This window comes from Drosophila ficusphila, unplaced genomic scaffold, assembly GCF_018152265.1.
Source record: "Drosophila ficusphila isolate 14025-0441.05 unplaced genomic scaffold, ASM1815226v1 contig_412, whole genome shotgun sequence".
Lineage (NCBI taxonomy): Eukaryota > Metazoa > Arthropoda > Insecta > Diptera > Drosophilidae > Drosophila > Drosophila ficusphila.
This window is the reverse complement of record NW_025064326.1, coordinates 2,223,894-2,242,887: the sequence shown is the minus strand read 5'-3', so window position 1 is coordinate 2,242,887 and position 18,994 is coordinate 2,223,894. Positions and strand designations below refer to the sequence as shown.

General features: G+C 41.3%; 2 protein-coding genes across 3 annotated transcripts; one reads left to right on the top strand and one right to left on the bottom strand.

Annotated features, from left to right (window-relative positions):
* Nucleotides 1-217: 217 nt before the first annotated feature.
* Nucleotides 218-16,350, bottom strand: LOC108092440 (protein mothers against dpp). Of its 2 annotated transcripts, XM_017192021.2 has the most exons (4): nt 6,652-7,032; nt 2,955-3,424; nt 2,200-2,890; nt 218-2,022 (listed from the first exon to the last, which is right to left on the bottom strand). In XM_017192021.2, exons 1-4 carry the CDS (start codon nt 6,653-6,655, stop codon nt 1,616-1,618), a joined length of 1,572 nt encoding a protein of 523 aa, XP_017047510.2. In that variant the 5' UTR covers nt 6,656-7,032; the 3' UTR covers nt 218-1,615. The 2 variants fall into 2 exon arrangements, 1 of the variants encoding a protein (XP_017047510.2); XR_006245439.1 differs by lacking the exons at nt 218-2,022; nt 2,200-2,890; nt 6,652-7,032 and adding an exon at nt 16,168-16,350 and having other exon boundaries at nt 3,310-3,424.
* Nucleotides 16,351-16,528: 178 nt separating this feature from the next.
* Nucleotides 16,529-18,728, top strand: LOC108092439 (probable tyrosyl-DNA phosphodiesterase). Its single transcript, XM_017192020.2, has 5 exons — nt 16,529-16,709; nt 16,771-17,317; nt 17,372-17,761; nt 17,817-18,414; nt 18,474-18,728. The coding sequence occupies exons 1-5, from the start codon at nt 16,634-16,636 to the stop codon at nt 18,603-18,605; spliced, it is 1,743 nt and encodes a 580-aa protein (XP_017047509.1). The 5' UTR covers nt 16,529-16,633; the 3' UTR covers nt 18,606-18,728.
* The last annotated feature ends 266 nt before the right edge of the window (nt 18,729-18,994 follow it).

Below are 18,994 nucleotides of genomic sequence, written 5' to 3'. Positions count from 1 at the left end.
TGGTATAATGACTTTTTACCCAGATGTTCTAAAAAATCCAGCTTTCCTGCTAGATCCGCATCACTGGCCAGTCTTTTCATTCACCTAATAAAACAAGGGTTGAAATCTTGGTCTTGATCTAAAAATATAGGACTCTTTAAACATTTAAATCAAAACCAGAACTTGTTTTCCGAGTTATTGTAAGTATTTTATATAATAAAATTGATCTCACTGAAAATATATTTTTTGTTGGTTTATTTTTCATTTATATACTTTTTATTACAATATTCTGTTAAACATTAAGTGGCATGCAAGGCGAGATTAAGGCAATTTATAGCATTTTGTGGTGGCTGTTCATAAATTTGGTAAACTTTAAGGCAAATATTTTAGTTTCTTTCGTTCGGTATTCATATAAATATTGGGTATTTTCACATTTAAATTTGTTTGCTCTACTTTCCGTTAAAGAACCATGTAAAATATCAAACAGGCACATGTATTACATTAGTTTTTAGATAAGGCCGTATCTTGCCGAAGCATCTAATATACAGCTAAATGTACATTTCATATTATTATACTTTTTATTGAAATACGCGTGGGTCTTGCACACTCTTGATAAAAAAATAACAAATCAAAAATAAATCAAAAACGAAGGGTTATTTTAAAATTAAGCATTTAATTTGTTGTAATTTTTATTATCTTCTAATGATGTTTCGGCACACATTCTTTATTTCAAAACAAAACCAAAGGAAAACATAAAACTACGAAAATTCTAGTGTACGATTATGTTATAAAAATTATACATGTATATTTATATAAAAAAAGTTTCTTTCTTTTTACTCCTCACTCCTCGTCTAAATGTATTTATTTACTTAACATAACAAAAGATCATTGTTTGGAAAATTAACTGATTCAATAGGTTTTCCACTCTTAAGGTTTGATTATTTTTTTGATTTTAGTTTTATACCTTTTGTATTTTGTAACTTAAAATTAGTTAAACCATAGATTTAAATCAACTACTGAACATTTAATTTGTTGATCAAAGGCAAACCGCAAATGAGAAGTAATAAAACATAAACTACGGTTTATAAAAATCATTTCAAGAAATGTATTGCAATAAGTTCTGTTTCATATCCCTATGTAAATTTCTTGTCGCTTATATATTTAGAGTTGGTAGGATTAATTAAAAGTGTTTGTTTTATATTTAAAGCATTCTTGCAATGACACATAATTAGCACTTGAAATAGACTTGAACGACAGCTGTTTGCCAATGGGCATAGATCATTATTATAATAGCATGTAGATCATTGTAAATAGTTGCACCACTCCGCAGGTGGTTCCTCAGCTCGTTGTTGCTTCTTCTGTTGCACTCTGCTTTAGCGTTAGGAATGACGTTCGCATAGAAAATCATACGATAAACTATAAAATATGGGCAAAGGGCGGGGTGTTGGTGTTGGAGGGGCTTGCGCACATCCATTCAAATCTGCAGATGAGTCGCCTCTCCGTTGTCCTGTGATCTCTACGTCTTTTTCGCACTTGGCTTTCGCTCGCACTCACGCACTCATTTAGCTACTGGTTTCGTTTCGTTACCACGTCTTACCACTTCCGCTCGAGGAGCTCGCCTCGCCTCGTCTTAAGCTTAGGATACCGAACTAATTGCATTATGCGGCGAGCCCATCTGCGTGAGCACCTTGTCCAGCCACTGGAGCGGCCCGTGCAGGTGGATCTCGATCCAGCAGGGCGTCGAGGTGACGTCCTGGCGGTGGTACTCCGCCCCCCAGCCCTTCACGAACGACATCCGGATCGTGCACATCTTGGTGAGCTCGTAGACGGCCTCGAATCCGTTGTTCACCGACTGCGACAGCAGCTGAGCAAACTCCTGGTTGTTGAAGATCTTCAGCGAGCAGCCCGGCGGGATCTTGCACACGGTGCTCGGATGGAATCCGTGGTGGTAGTTGCAGTTGCGCGACTGCACGAAGATGGCGGAGTCGGACAGGCACTCGGCGTACACCTCGCCGGTCACATAGTACAGATGGACGCCCTTGCCTGCGGGAGGTACAGAGAAGTATAGAGATTACCTACTCCATTCATTTAATTGATAAGCAGCACTCTTCATATTCTAATTTAAGACCATTCATAATACATTCTAGCTGAGTTATTGGCCACTTTAAGTGGCCTTCTTATCACAAATTCGTATGAATGGCATTAAATAATATTACCTACCTATATGACGGCGTGTGTTCTCGATGGTGCTGTTCCTGTTCACGTTGCTCAGCTGGCCGAGGCAGCAGCGGTCCGAGTTGTTGGACGGATTCGTGAAGCCGTCGACGATCACCGAGTTGTTGTTGCAGTGGAACACCTCGCCCACGCGGCAGTTGAGCTCGTAGTATGCGATCGAGGCCCAGAAGGCGGGCTCCGCGTAGCTGACCTGGGCCACGTCGCCCATCGGGGCGTCGAGCAGCTGGCCGCCGTCATTGGGGTTGTTGGAGTTGCCGTCCTCCGAGGGACTGTAGGCGGGCGGCGGTGTGCCCGCCAGGCTGTCGTACGGCGAGTTCGGGTTGGAGTTCACGGAACTGGGGCTGCCCACCGACGTGTTGCTGGTGCTCAGGCTGTGCGAGTTGAAGCCGCTGTTCGAGTAGCTCACGTTGTGCGGCATGCTGGGCTCGGCCACGTGGTTGAACTGCAGCATCGAGTGGCCGGGCGCGAACTCCGAGTGGCGGGGCACGAGCACCGGCGGCAGCACCGGGCTCTCCACGCGCTTGTAGTGGTACGGATTGATGCACACCTCCTTCTGCTTTGCGCTGAAGGGGTACTGGCAGAGCTCCAATGGCTTCAGTTCGTGGTGCGACTGCAGATCCGGCCAGCGCCACACGCGGCAGTAGATCACATGCGGCAGTCCCTTGCGATGAGAGACCTTTAAAAGAGAGTGAGCATTAGTTAACCAATGGAAATGATCCCAATATGGCTGGAAAACCCACCTGCAGTCGTCCGTCCAGCGAGCGCGGAATGGTGACGCACTTGGAGGGCTGTCCGGGACAGGAGAGCGCCCGCTCCAGCTCCTCGATGGCGCCCTTGCGCTTCTTCAGCTTCTTCACCAGACTGTCGACGGCCTTCTCCGCCCACTTCTCCTCCTCGTCGCCCTGCTTCCAGCCCAGCAGCTTCTTCACCGCCGGCGATGTGAAGGAGAAGAGCGAGCCCAGTGTGGACATGGCACTGCTGGTGTTCGATTCCACATCGTCGGTGTCCATTCTGCTGCTGCCGCCGCCGCCGCTGCTGCTGCTGCTGATTGCTGTTAAACTGTGGCTGCTGCTGCTGCAGAGATTGTTGATGTTGTTGTTGTTGTGGTTATTATTGATGTGGTGGCTGTTGTTGTTGTTGCTGCTGCTGGTGCCGTTGATTTGGGGTGGAGTCACCCGGTAACCGGTATAACTATCAGCGGGCGGATAGTCTGTAAAAAGAGCAAGTAAAAAGCATATGTAAATAAAATAAATTCAAATATAATCGCATACATTCATCATCGAGCTTAGATTGCCGCAGCAACGCCCACAACAACGCATGCAAAATTTAAATGCACAGGCAGAAATAGTGGGTTTTTTCCTCAAACCGAAGGTGAAGTTATTACTTTGTGTTTCTCATAAATATTTGCATATAAAGCAATATGCAGACAGATTTATTTATTTTTCCCCAGACCAACCTTTGATAAAACATTTAGTCAAGATACCAACTTAATATACATTATTTTCTCTCAGTGTCAATACCCGCTTGGCCGATTGCCCAGAAGATTAAGGGGAGAGCAGCGAAAGGGGGGAATATCCATGGGGCCTTTCAATGCATCATGATTTTGGCCGGCAAATAAAGTCGTTGGGAGGTTCCTGTCATGAACGGACTCCTCCCACTTTCAATGTTGGCAACCAATTGCATGCAAATTGCCTGCAACATTTTCTCATTGAGAATTATGGCCATTATTGCCTGAGTTAGTTGGTAAGCTGATTAATCAAGACTCGATTTCGTTGGAAAATTATTTTTATCTATTAAATATGGTTATTGTTGAACGCCAATCGCTGTTGACGTCATTTGTGGAACAATGCTATTATTATAGAGGGGAATTTTTTTCGGGTCTACTTCTTTGAATTCTAATAAAAAGGTTTCGAGGTTGGTAAGCATCTGTTATTGTTATTTGAGTCAAATCAGAAGCACCAAAGTAACTAAAAGTTACTTAAAAGGAATATTTATAACGAAGAGATAATATTATAATTTTGGGGTTCTTAACTTTTCTTATCTTTTCTTGGAAATTTGTTATTTAAGTAATATTAGTTATAATATAGTTTGATATATATTGAAGTTTATGTGGGAATGGTTAACCAATCAATTGATTCCTCCATTAGTGTCACTTCACTGTATTCCACTGAAAGCTGGGCGAGAACTGCATCTCATAATTAGCGCAAATGATAACCAAATGGCTTACAACTTGTCAGCACCACAAATGTGGGTCCCCCACCCCCTTTCTTCGTCCCCTGCAAATTTTCTCCCTTGCCATCGTCGCAGAGTCTAACGGTAAAGACAACAATTCAATCTGAATTATGACATTTCAATGTTAACAGCATTTCCGAAGAACTTCACTCCGGTTGCAAGTGCAAGTGCTCTGGCTGCTGGCTGCAAGTTTTGGTTTGTGTGTTCGACCCAATCTCGTATTTTTTCTCGAGGTGTCAAAAATTGTTTAATTAAATTCACAAGTGACAAAACCTAATTGAATGAAACTTTGTAGTAGCCATTAATTTGTGCAGGCTGGAGCACTCAAATCGCAAACTCGCACCAGCGAGCCACACAAGGCGAACCACCAACTCCAACTCCCCCTTTTGGCATCGGGCAGGAAAATCCAATTTCAAAAGCAATTAAATGCCGGCGATAAATCAACAAGTGCAACACTTGGACAACAAGAAAACACCTCTCGATCGGACCGACAGACCAACTGGCGCATATTTCTGCCCAAATTAGCCGCTGCGTGAATTAATTTCGATTTTCTCGCTCAAACCAGGCCTAATACTTTGGGGCGTTGCCTGAGTTTTGGCGCTTTTTTTCAGCATTGACAATTTTATGTTGTCGCCTTTGGAAGGGGGCGTGGACGCGGGGGGCCAGTGGATTCGGGGGAACCCACTTTTTTAATTGCCCAAAGTCACCCAGAGCCCCAGGCGCAAACATGGCCTTTGGTGTTATGCCAACGCCGCGAATAAACATTTCAAGTCGGGAGTAGTTAACAAAATCTACACAGCTTTTTCAACAAATAAAAAAAAAAAGAATTCATTTTATCTAAATTTCAAAAAAAAATGTATCTTTACTTAAGAGATTAAAACAAAGTATAAATTTAAAAGGCACTTCTTTCATTGGGTTTTCGATCATTCTAAGACAAGAGAGTTAAAGATATAGATAACATCAAGACAAGGGGGTTTGTTCAGTTTTTGGTTGGCAGTCGTGGTCTTGTGGATTGGCTTGTCTTGTGGAATTCGATTGATTGTGGGGTGAGCATACAAATTTCAATAATACCCCGCTCTTGTTTGGCAAAGCTTTGACAATTTGTTGACTGCAGGTGAGGTTCCGAACAATAATTGGGCTTTAAAACCCAAGCAAATTCTCAGGAATTGAAAAGGCGATCAACTTTGTGCTTCACGTTTATAAAATTCCTATGATTCATTTGTTATTTAGGAGTAAATACTTGCTTTTTATTATCTCGTTTTTAATGTTTTCCTAAGAATCCTATGACAATGAATTTTTAATATTATTTTAGCAATTTACAATGCGCTTATGGTCCATTGTCATATGGTTTCTGCAATTCCCCCAATTAATTAAGGATCAATAATCGTAATTTGCAATTACATATCATATCACGTATCAACCTTACTCCTTTATTCTTTTTTTTTTGCCTTTTGCCCCACCCAAAACTGGCGCAGTCTTCATTCTTATTCCAAGAAATCCACACGCAGAGGAACACTCATCACTAAACTTGAAAGCCCTTGAAGTAGCTTTACAAAATGTAAGGTTACAAAGTATTATATGGTGTATATGGTTAAAAGGGATTTAAGACCGATTGATTGCAAGTAGTTCAGCACAATTTTGTGTTCAGTGCAGCGATGATCAGCAATCCGCCGATCATAACTCACATGGAAGACCGAAGGCCTGGGCACCGAGGACTTTGAGGGACTTTTATGGCAGGCACGCATTCGCGCATGCGTATCATACAATTCCAATCGATAATCAATCATAAATGCGGCAGTGACAATAAGGCGTAAATCACGGTAGCCAGGTAAATGGTAGATGGTTGATGGTAAACCCGAAGGTGGATGGGAAAATGTTGAGAGTACAGAGGCTCTGCCACTGGCACTTCCGCTGCCACTGAAAGCGGGCAAAAAGTGTAGTAAAGGTACGACTACGATTGCGAGTGCGAGTGCGATACGAGTACGAGTATGAGTATTAGTATGAGTACGAGTACGAGTACGAGAGAGGGAAATAGGGACTTGGACCCATGTTTAAAAATAAACAAACAATGCACACACAAAAACAGAGATAAGGAACCCAACGAGCGGCGGGCCAGCGGCAAAAGTTTCGGTTTGAGGAAAACTCAAAAATCGGGCGAGGAAAATAAAATACAGGCAGGGAAGCGAGGCGAACTACCGAACGTACACATGTTGAGATTGCAGATATTATATTATTTATTTTTATTGCACGCACACACACACGCACTGGCGCTACACGGATGCGATGCACAAATCAAAATCAGCATCAAAATGTTATTCGTATGCAAATTTGACTCTCCACGACGATCGATCGAGAATCTTTACGGCGACCGTTTACGTTTCTGCGGTTACATTTCCGATTCTTAATTCTTAATTCAATTGTTATCTTTTCATTCGCCAGCCACGACTCGGATTCGGATTCGGAATGCGCTTCAATAATAATAACTTAATTTATTGAAGCTGTTTGCCATGTTATTTATTTTTGCGGCAAATTACGCAAAGTCCCCAGAGAACGGGAGCGAGCGCGAAACCAACTGCACGACACCACCGATCGACAACGAATGCCGAACGGGTTGCACAGAAAACTGAGTCCGCCGCCGAGTGTTGACTGACGGACGAACTGACTGACTGACTGCCTGATTGAGGCACTGACGAACTGAACGGAGCCCAACTGCACTCGTGCTACGCTGCGTACAGTGGCTCGCAGCTTATTTCGTGCAGTTACCTAAAAAAAGTTCAAATCGTTATTCCTGCTAAACTAAAAAAGATAACCGAAAAATTTAAACGCAGTATTTTAATATGGAATATAAACTTATTTACTGAACGAAAGCGATTTTCTTAATCATAAAAACAAAAAAATTATTTAATAAAAACAAAATGTACAGGGTTTTTCGATGCCGCAGCTTATTTCGTGCAGCAGATTCTACTTAACTTATTATTAGTAATTTAACAGATACGGTTTTGTATGTCCATTTTTCTGGTTCAGGACATCTTTGAGATGATTTCCCATGGAGCAAAATAACTTTTTAGTGGTTTCCAGTGAAATTTTTTGACATTCTTCCATAAGAACAGTTTTCAGGTCGTTTTTGTTCGAAATCTTCCTCTTCCTTATAGCGATGTCCAATATTTCCCAAAAATTTTGGATCTCATTTAAATCTGGAGACTGTGCTGGCGTTATAACGACATGTGGGCAGTTCCAGGTAACCCAAGACTTCACAATTCCTGCTGAATGCTTCGGATCGTTGTCCTGGTAAAATCGAAAACGATCGCGTATGCCCAGTTTTTTAGCAGTTTGGAGTAGGTTATCCTCTAAAATGTTGAGGTACATTGTAGCGTCCTTGATGCCATCTATAAAAATGAGTTTGCCCATGCCAGAGACTGCCTTACAGGCCCAAACAATGGCCTGACCAGCGCTACGTTTGACCGTAGGTTTCAGGTGCTTATTTTCAAACTCTGTATTTGGTCACAGGAGCACATACTTTCACCGATTTTGTTCTGGGATGACTTTATTTTTGCTGACGAGTCAAAATGTAACATTTTTGGTTCAGATGGACGACAATTTGTGTGGCGGCGACCAAATACAGAGTTTGAAAATAAGCACCTGAAACCTACGGTCAAACGTAGCGCTGGTCAGGCCATTGTTTGGGCCTGTAAGGCAGTCTCTGGCATGGGCAAACTCATTTTTATAGATGGCATCAAGGACGCTACAATGTACCTCAACATTTTAGAGGATAACCTACTCCAAACTGCTAAAAAACTGGGCATACGCGATCGTTTTCGATTTTACCAGGACAACGATCCGAAGCATTCAGCAGGAATTGTGAAGTCTTGGGTTACCTGGAACTGCCCACATGTCGTTATAACGCCAGCACAGTCTCCAGATTTAAATGAGATCCAAAATTTTTGGGAAATATTGGACATCGCTATAAGGAAGAGGAAGATTTCGAACAAAAACGACCTGAAAACTGTTCTTATGGAAGAATGTCAAAAAATTTCACTGGAAACCACTAAAAAGTTATTTTGCTCCATGGGAAATCATCTCAAAGATGTCCTGAACCAGAAAAATGGACATACAAAACCGTATCTGTTAAATTACTAATAATAAGTTAAGTAGAATCTGCTGCACGAAATAAGCTGCGGCATCGAAAAACCCTGTACATTTTGTTTTTATTAAATAATTTTTTTGTTTTTATGATTAAGAAAATCGCTTTCGTTCAGTAAATAAGTTTATATTCCATATTAAAATACTGCGTTTAAATTTTTCGGTTATCTTTTTTAGTTTAGCAGGAATAACGATTTGAACTTTTTTTAGGTAACTGCACGAAATAAGCTGCGAGCCACTGTATCTGTGTGAGCAAGCCAGGGAGGTACGAAATAGTGGGGCAGCCCCAAAGGAACCTCTCGAATCGAACCCCTTTTGCGAGGTACTAAACCAACTAAAAAATGTATCATAACTTAACATACAAGACAGAATACGAGAAACCCTTCTTGTTATATTGCCTTTCTAAACCATTCTTTTAAACCCAAATACCCCTTCAAGTTCTTCTAAATTCTTATATTTATCAGATCCTATTCCGCAGCCCTGATTTTGAAGACCGTTGAGTGACGTATTCTTGTCGAGTTTATAATGGTGTGTACCGTGTACCAGCGGCCAAGTGCACACCACTACTCAAGCGTTCAAAGTTTTGTTTTAAACAAATCAAATGCCCTATCTGCAGTTGGGGCGCCTGCACGTGAACACAAACGTGTTTGTGTGCTGCAGTCCACACAGGAAGAAAAAGGGAAGCGCTTTTCTTTTAGAACTATAATATGTATATACTTTACTCAAGCAGACTCAGATGATCTGAGTGGAAACTTTTAGTTGAATACCAAAAGAAAGAATTATAATTTTACTGTTTTGGTAGAGACTGTTTAACTCCTATCTATTACAAACAAGTTTTTCGGTGAGAGGTAATTTAAATACTATCTTTTTATTTTTCTTAGTGCATTGCCTTTGCTGGTGGAGGTGGCGTCAACCCACAATCACAATCAAACTGTAAACACCCCACCGCAACCACAACAAGTGAAAAATGGCTTGGGCACTGAAAAGGGAGCCAAGAAAAGAGGCAGCGTCAACGAATTTTTTCGTGCGTGGGCCTGGCTAGAAATCGAACCCCAAATTCGAGGGAGCCCTCCGCTGGCAGGGCAGGGTGCTTAAAATACGAAAATAACCGAGAACAAAACGAATTTAGTTTCGCAAATGCACTGCCAACTATGATGGTCGTGCAGAAAATCGCCAGTGAAGTTGCCAAATCAACAAACATAAGTGCAGGCAGATTTTGCATATCCTTTTAAAAGATATTTGATCTAAGTTACCAATTTAAATTGGTTTAAATTAAGTTAAAAAAAAATTAAGTTAATTAAGTTGCAATCTTATCATTCTGAACTATATTCTTGACCCAACCTGTAAGTATGCTCAGAATTTGAGTACGTTTATGTGCAATAGCTCCTCCCGCTGCTTTTATTGCGTGTTTAACACTACTAACGCGAATTTATTGCCAACATGGGTAACATTACACAGTCGTCGTTAAAATCGAAAATAGTAATGAAGTGAGCCTCCCTCGAACTGCAAACGGAAAACGGAAAGCCTACGAAAACTAACAAAACCCTCGGTACGCCATAATTATGTAGTCCTGTAGCTGAAACAATAAAATTTTATGCACGCAAATTGGCCAAACTCGCATTAGCCACCTCATCCACGTGCCAAAGTGCAAACGTCAAGGGATAAAAATGTGCAGGCACTGGAAAAATCCTTTTCAAGTAAATTAACTCAGTTCTAATTGCAAATAATTGCCGCGATAATTGCAGAGGGCCACGCAGAGGCTTTGTCATGTGAGTAATTGAGCTGTCAACGCGGAGACACCACCGATTTTCAGGAAAAAAGTGAGTGGTGGGTGGTCGAGTTAAAGCTGCCTTTAGTAAAGGTTAGTTTAAATAAGTTTTAAGAATAGTTAGCAAAGAATGGTTGCAGTGTCTTGTTAACTGAAAGCAGGTAGAACTAGGAGGAATCCTAATAGAAGTTGACAAATTTTGATGCCAACTCGAAAGCCAATTAAACCAGGGCCAAAGTAATCGCTGAGCATGTGACAAAAGCCAACTGCCAGAAGCCGAAGTCCTCAACTTTGTTGCGATGTTTGCTCCTGTGGCCCAGTGCTGTTGTGCTGTGTTGCACTCTTGTTGTTGTTGTTGTCGTCTCACCGTCACTGCCGACGCCTGAACATGCAACAATTGTTGCGTGTTCAACTACCAATCAATGCCAATGAGTGCCGGACCACAAAGGCAGCAGCAGCACTCGCAGGAATCAGGAGCAACACGCACAGTTAAGGGCAAAAAAGTAGTTTCAACTTTCTTTCGGTTAGAAAAGTAGGGGAGAAGTGGGGGTTGTGGGCATGGGTCGGTTGTGGGCACCCCCTACGTATATCTTCACAAAATGAAGATTGAATTTTTTTGGTAATGTCATTCGCAAGCAATTACCCTATGTATGATTTATGCCAAATATCAAAGTAAACAGACGCGTTTGCTTTTTGAAATTAACGAATTGGTTTTTCTTGTGCTTGGAAAAGGTGGTGAAACTTTATTCAAAGATTTTCAATAGTGTATCAATTAAAGTGAATCGATTAAAAAGGTAAGTGTAATGCATTTTTATTTAGTCAAAGCAATATACTAAATGGAACAATATCGATTTGAACCAAAAAATTTATGCTAACACATTTTTTAATTACTTCTTAAAATGTCTGCGAAAGTTGGTTGTGGGCACCAAAATTGGGTGGGTTGTGGGCACCCCTTTTTTTTGGCCAATTTTTTTATTACCGACAATTTCTTGTAAAATTGTTTTCAAAATTTGTTTGGATCCCTCTAGAACATTCTTGTAGAAATCTTAGGGTCTTGGAAAAGGATCCTCTCCCGCTGAGAGGGATTATCACTCAATTGTGACATCTGCGATCGAGCTTTTCATCCGAAATGTGTGGACATGCGGGGCAGTCATTATACATGTCAAAATTGTGTTTCCGACGATGAATAACGCCTATGTAGTCTTTGAAATAAATAAATTGTCATTTTGTTGATATTGGTTGCGGTTTTTTTTCCATATTATTCCATTTGCAGCATTTTTTCCCAGGGTGCCCACAACCCCCCAAAAAAAAAATTTTAGCTGAAAATTACGATTTTACAAAAGTCCATATGAAATTTTTTCGCATGACAAAATCAAGTATGTTTCTTCATAACTAGTTAGCTTAGGTCTCTAGCTTTACACAGATACCCATATGTCCAAATAATATTCACTAGTTCGGTAATTATAAGCCAAAAACAAAACTATGCCCACAACCCCCACATCTCCCCTACTTTTTAGAAGCGATCTTTAAATCTTTCATTCATACTTGCGAAATTGGTTATTAAATTTATTTAAAATAAATTGTTAAATTTCAAATTGGGATATAGGTATATACTATATATTTATTGCTGACCTCGTCTGTGGAGGGAAACTGCTGCTAGAGTGCAACTGCAACCAGCAGCAAGTTCGTCATCGTCATCGGCATCCACGATTCGTTCGGTTCGCTTAAATAGCCATAAATATGTGGAGTATGCGCCACAGTTCCCGAGATCGGCCCCCCTTAACCCACCGCGGTCCGCTTAACCCTTCCGCCTGTCCTGCGGGTTAAACGTGCTGCTGCTGTGTACCGCCTAATGCGTGCGCCAAAACAAAACGTAAAAGAATTCTTAGAAAAGCGTCGCCGCGCGAGTAAGCGAAAAAACGCAGGAGCAGGGGGCCAAGGAGTCCAACATCGAGTGGATTAAATGGCACAAACATGGCTAATTACATGTATTTAACACGCACAGGGCAGTCTGTACTTAAAAGTTGGCAATGCGACACAGACAATGACAAGCAACACAATTATGGTCAAAAGCTCGAAAGCGATCCACTAGAGACATTGCCCACTGAAAGGCGGGCCAGAGGATAGTTAAGAATTAGCAGGAGTTAATCTATAAACTGATCATTACTATACCCGTCACCTACACTCACATAAAAATGTATTTCAAGAGTAAGGACCAGCTTATTATGTGTGTTATGGCTTTGAAACACAAACATATACATATACAAATAGGTATATTTTGACCCATGTTCATACCAGTTAACTTCCATAATAATTAATTTATTAAAAATATAATACAAGGTATTAACTAGTTGTTCTTTTTTTTTTTTTTTGCATTTTTTCCTTGCTTTGATGGATATCTACACCATTAAAATAGGAGCGGCTGAGAATGGATTCAAAAGCCATCCCACTCCACTCCGCCTCACGACTCCAGCGAACTCCGCGTTGTCAATGCAAAAATTTATTAGATTTTAAATGCAATAATTATTAGCATTATATGGGCAATGAAGCGCCGATCGAGGACCCCGTCGGAATGTCCAATCAGTCTCGGCCATTCCGCTATGTGTGTGGCTAAGACGGAGAGTGCTTAGTATGCAAGTTGGCCAGCCACGATCGGCAGTAGCTGCCAAACTGTAAACTCTAGTTACAGGCTAATTTCATTCAAGACGAGCTCGACTTGCGTGGGTGTTGGCCTCACCACCGCCTGTTGCATGACTTCGCCGCCTTCCGAACCCCACTTCAAACCCCCCTTTCTGCCCCTCCCCCGCCCATAACTATTCCCATATTCCCAGTCGCCGACACTGACAGTTCAGCGACAGAGATTTATGCGCTGTAATTTCCCACTTTATTACAGTTTAAAGTTGCGTTCATAAGTTTTGGCGCAGTTTGTCTCTTTTAGCTGCCATTTGCCTCAATTTCGCGCTCTAAATGTGGCACTTTTACGGGCTTAAAGGGCGTCAAGCGAATGGATTTATAATTTTAGGAAGCGATTAAAGAGTCATTTCAATTATTTTAATTTTTATAAATTTTTAGGGCCAATAAGTCAACTAATTTCATTTACAACTAAGGGTACTTTTTGTTTCGAATCTCCCTTGGACCAACTTCTGTTAATCTTTGATTCGAGTTTTGTAGCCAAAAGCCAAGCCGCCGATATTAATCTGCTCCAACGTACTTCTTAATAAAGTTGTTTTCGGTATTATGACAATAAAAGAGAAAATCCTATTGCGCCAGGGTCTAAAAATAAGTTCAAATTCGTGTTGACAATTTTTTTTTGTTCCGTTTGGCTTTGTTGTGTTTTGTTTCTCGTTTTATTACCATTGCGCGGACGGATTATCGCGACAAGAAGATCAAGAGCCCCAAGAGGACCAAGGGGCAAATGGGGGCGGTGGCGGATGGGAAGCCAAACATTTATATGGATATCAAAAAATAACAAGAAGGGGCCGCCCACTGTCACCGACAGGGACAAAAAAAAAAAAGCGAAATACTGAAAACTGAAAAGCGTAAATCACGCTTTCGATAGATTTAAAATTAGTTTCCTGCGATAAGCCGTCGCCAGATTGTTACAGCGCGTTTCGGGACTGTAACTCATTGTGCATTGCCTTTACAACTGAATAATCCGAAGCTAAGCTCTTAAAGATCAAAACACGAGTTCTATTTGATAGATAAAATGTTTTTCATATACTCTATAAAATTAATAATTGTCCTACCGTATATTTTTGTGCCACAAATTATCTGCAGACCCCAAGGTAGCAAGAGATACAAGGGAATGGGGGATTGTAATGGCTTGATCACTTTAGATCTCGGTTGTTATATTTTTTTTTTTTGAGTTACTGGCACGAAAATTTGCATGTTGCTCGTTGCACAAACTGCGCATAAATCCAATTAATAACATAATTATTTGGCAAGCAAAACGCAGCGGTTTGTGAGGCAAACCATTCAGAGCTCATTTCAAGGGGCCGCCGCTGAATTTGCGTCTGCATTTGCCACTTTTCGCGGTGCGTAGGCTGAGCCACCAAACCACCGAACCACCAGTTACCTGGACGAACCACCGCCGTATGCAAATTGCCCATATGCATTTTGTTTTATTTTTCTTCCTTTTTGCTGTTGGTCTATGCCTAAATTGAAATATTGACTTTGCGCACTTAATTTTCGGGCTGGCAAATTTGAATTACCAATCAAAAAGGGAGGCGCGGGGTGCACCGTTGAGGGAAAATTTCCAGCATAACAATGTGCAACATAAATTAGAATAGCAGTTAAAACATTAGGCGAAACTTACTGTCTTTTGTGCCAGGGGTCTGTGGTGTGTGGGTGCGAACGAGGCAAGAAACTTTGGATCGGGGGCGTCACTTTAGACCAGCCATAAGTTTTACTGGGAACTTCTTGCGGCGTTTCCCAAAATGATTTGTGGTCTTGCCTCGGGAATTAACACTCCGACTAAAATCTGATTGGAAAACCCCACAGCAGATAACGAATGCAAATCGCAAATCAGATTAGACCGAAGCTTTTTAAGTCATCAATTAATCAAAAATTAAATATAAAAAATCCCAAACTGATTGTGTGAAAAGTTTTGATTATAAGATAAAGGTAGTTTGGGGCTTGCAAGGCTGAAAGTCTATTAGTATTAGAACCTGTTGCAAGCCATAATCTACAACATTAGATTTAATTCTTAGCCAGTGCTTACTGTATTAAATCACCGAAGCAAACCGCAGAAATGGCATAAACCGAAACCCAACAGAACCCAGATCGGAACCACTAGAAAAATCAAACCCACCCACCCACATGTCGAGCGTTCGCCAAGTGGAATTGAGTGCACACATTGCAAATCTTCTAGTCTTGTGTCGCGCTTCGCTTCAGTTGCCCTCGACAAAGGAAAACTTTGGCTGCAAGTGCAGTGCTGTTCGTTTGGCTTTCCTCCCACGAAATTGAGTTTGCATGCGCATACCCAAGTCCTCTTGTTACTAATGATAGTCGATGGATTTTAATAGTTAGGAAAGGGGTTTTTAAACTTTTTACTATATTATATATATATAGTATATACATACGTTCCGACCCGACCAAAGGTTCACCCCTTTTATTCCAATTGGCATCTCTATCGGCAAAGTTTCTGATAAGACCCACCCGACGGGGCGCTGTTTATTATTTACCGTTTGAGAGTGAAAGAGAGGAGAGCGAAATTATCAATAAAGCCCCAAAGCTGAGTCATAAAGGTGAGAAAGGAGAGCAAAGTTCCCATCTAATTTAATTAATCACCGAAATGTGCAGCGCACTTCTATTGCTTTTTGTTTTGGGTGCACATTCAATTGGAAATTCAGCACCTGTGCCTCTGGCAATGACGCCAACTGAGAAAGCGGTTCAAGAGAAATTTTGAGAACATTTTTAGACAAGAATTTCAAGTATTTTCAAAACATAATAAAAATTTAATTTTATTGTGTGTATTTATAAGTGATGCTACTTTTTTCCTTTTTTCGGTTCAATTAATGGCGCGCACACACTTATACATACACGGCGCACACACACTAATAGACACATATTGCAGCATATTCTTATGAGAATAAAACGGCGATCGTCTGCAGAGAATAACAACAACAATATATTTTTTGCCCCACAACACAACAACAACAAAAACAGTGTGGCGGTCGCAGCGAAGAAGAAGCAGCACCATACACAAATACAGACAAACATTTTTTCTCATCTCTTTCACCCGAACGTAATTGCACTAAAAAACTGATTTTCTTCTGGGAAAAATCCATAAAATCTTATTGTGAACTACTCACGCGTAAATTTAAGCACTTATTGCGGGTTTATTTTGACATTTTGTTTGGTTTTTGGCCCCGCAAATGTGCGTAAATTGTTTTTCAAAATTGTTTATCACGAAATGCACATACAACACACAGCGACATCGAATTCAGTGTGGTCGTGGCTGAGCGAATATACCAAGATTATGAGAAAATACTGAAAATAGAGATGGCGGGTCGTCGCTAAACTATCGCGACAATTTTGTAGAGCAAAGTTTAAAAAATTTTAAAAATGGTCTATATTAACACAAGAAACTTAAAATAATTGAGATCGTTATTAAATATTTTAAATGGAAGATTAAATTGTTTGCTGGTATTTTTGCAATCGATTAATTGCCATCGCCAGCTAAGCGCGCTTTGTTTTGGCATAGAATTTGGGAATTGTTTATTTTGTTAAAAGATTTTGTTGCAATTTTGTATTTTCCCGTCAGTTTAACTAAACAATATGAGGGAGTGTCCTTATGGCGATAAGTGCTACAGGAAGAATCCCATTCATTTTGGCGAGTTTTCACATGTACATTGTAAGTAAAAACAAAGTAAATAGAGGTTGACAAACTTTTGTTGATATTCTTTACATTTTAGTGGATGCCATTTATGAAAAGGGCAATGGGTCGGGAAGTTACGATATACCTGCGAAATATGACAGCGAAATGATTCTAGCCCAATTAAAGTTGCTGGAAAAACTATTTCCCAAAGATGGAGCTAAAAAGGAGAAGGAAGAGAATGTTTCTGGTTCAAAACCACCTGTGACTGCTCCAGTTAACAGTGGATCCTCTAGTTCGAGGCCCTCAAATAACAATCCGAGTGGTTCCTCAACTTCCCGATCAGCTCCTCCCCAGGACACCTCAAATCTGGCCAAAAAACAGAAGATGAATGCCAAGAACATCAGAGATTATATTCCTGTGGTGGTGGAAAAAGGAGGAATGGCCAAGAAACTGGAGCGAGCAGCTCCTTACAACATGTTCCTTACGGCGATTACGGACTCAAAGCCCACCCACTCGGAACCCTTGAGCGTCACCTTTCAGGAAATCCTAGACGAAAGTCTGGGTGAGATCGAGAGCACCGTGCAAATAAACTTCATGGTGGATATCGGCTGGCTTCTCGGGCATTACTACTTTTCCGGGATACTGTTAGTAAATCAAGTACCACTGTTTTGATAATCATCAATTTCATCCTATTGCAGAGACAAACCGCTTCTGGTTCTCTATGGCGACGAATCTCCGGAAATTCTCAACATCAGCAAGCTTAAGCCGCAGGTCACAACCGTTCGGGTTAGGATGCCCACTCCCTTCGCCACCTCGCACTCCAAAGTGATGTTTCTGGGCTACACTGATGGCTCCATGCGGGTGGTCATCTCCACTGCTAACTTGTACGAGGACGATTGGCACAACCGCACGCAGGGCTTGTGGATCAGTCCCAAACTGCCTGCTTTGCCGGAGAACGCGGACACGGGAGCAGGCGAAAGCCAGACGGGCTTCAAACAGGATCTAATGCTTTATTTGGTCGAGTACAAGATTAGTCAGTTGCAGCCCTGGATTGCCAGGATTCGAAAAAGCGATTTTAGCGCCATCAAGTATGTTACCTTTAAGTTACTCCTGTTTAATCTTACTAGCTTATGCCACTTTTAGCGTGTTCTTTTTGGGATCTGTGCCTGGCGGTCACCGCGAGAGCGCCGTGAGAGGTCATCCTTGGGGTCACGCTCGCTTGGGCGCACTCCTCTCCAAGCACGCAACTCCCATCGACGATCGCATACCTGTAGTTTGCCAGAGTTCGAGTATTGGAAGCCTGGGTCCCAATGTACAGTCCTGGATTCAGCAGGATTTCGTCAACTGCCTGAAGAAGGACTCCACGCCTGTGGGAAAACTGCGCCAGATGCCGGCTTTTAAGATGATTTATCCTAGTTTTGGAAACGTGTCGGGTAGTCACGACGGAATGCTGGGTGGCGGATGTCTGCCCTACGGAAAGAACACCAATGACAAGCAGCCTTGGTTAAAGGAGTACCTGCAGCAGTGGAAATCTAGCGATCGCTATCGCTCCAGGGCCATGCCGCACATTAAAAGCTATACCCGCTATAATCTCGAGGATCAGTCGGTGTATTGGTTTGTCTTAACGTCGGCCAATCTTTCAAAAGCAGCCTGGGGCTGTTTCAATAAGAACTCAAATATTCAACCATGCTTGAGGATTGCAAACTACGAAGTCGGTGTTTTGTTTCTGCCCAGATTTCTGGTAAGTTCGGGAATGCATTTAGAATTTTAATTTTGGTAATTTTAATATTTTTATTTTAGACTGGCGAGGACACCTTCCCTTTGGGTAACAACCGCGATGGTGTTCCCGCTTTTCCACTGCCCTATGATGTTCCATTGACGCCTTATGCTCCAGATGATAAGCCCTTCTTGATGGATTATCTTCAGGGTTGAGATGTTTAGTTGTTGAGATGTTTAAAATGTATTTGATTGTAGTTTCATTTGTCTAAGTTATCGTTTTTGAATTTTGATGTATTTATTTATGTGATCCTCGCATTAAAGAAAAGCCAAAAATGAGTTCTAATTAGTATTCGCTCCATTTCTACAATTTTAATAGGTTCTAAAATTTTGTATGGTTCGTCCCTGTTTCAGGGAAACCCCCAGTTTTTATGCCTTTTGTTCAAACGATATACTCTTGTTAATAAAACTTAACAAGAAAAGTTTAAACAATCATTCCAGAACGATACTTTGTATATCGGGTCTTGTATTTAGTAAAAAATACTCAAAATGTCTTAAATATCGATAGTCCGCCCACGCACCTGGTATTTCCTCCTTGTCCCGCC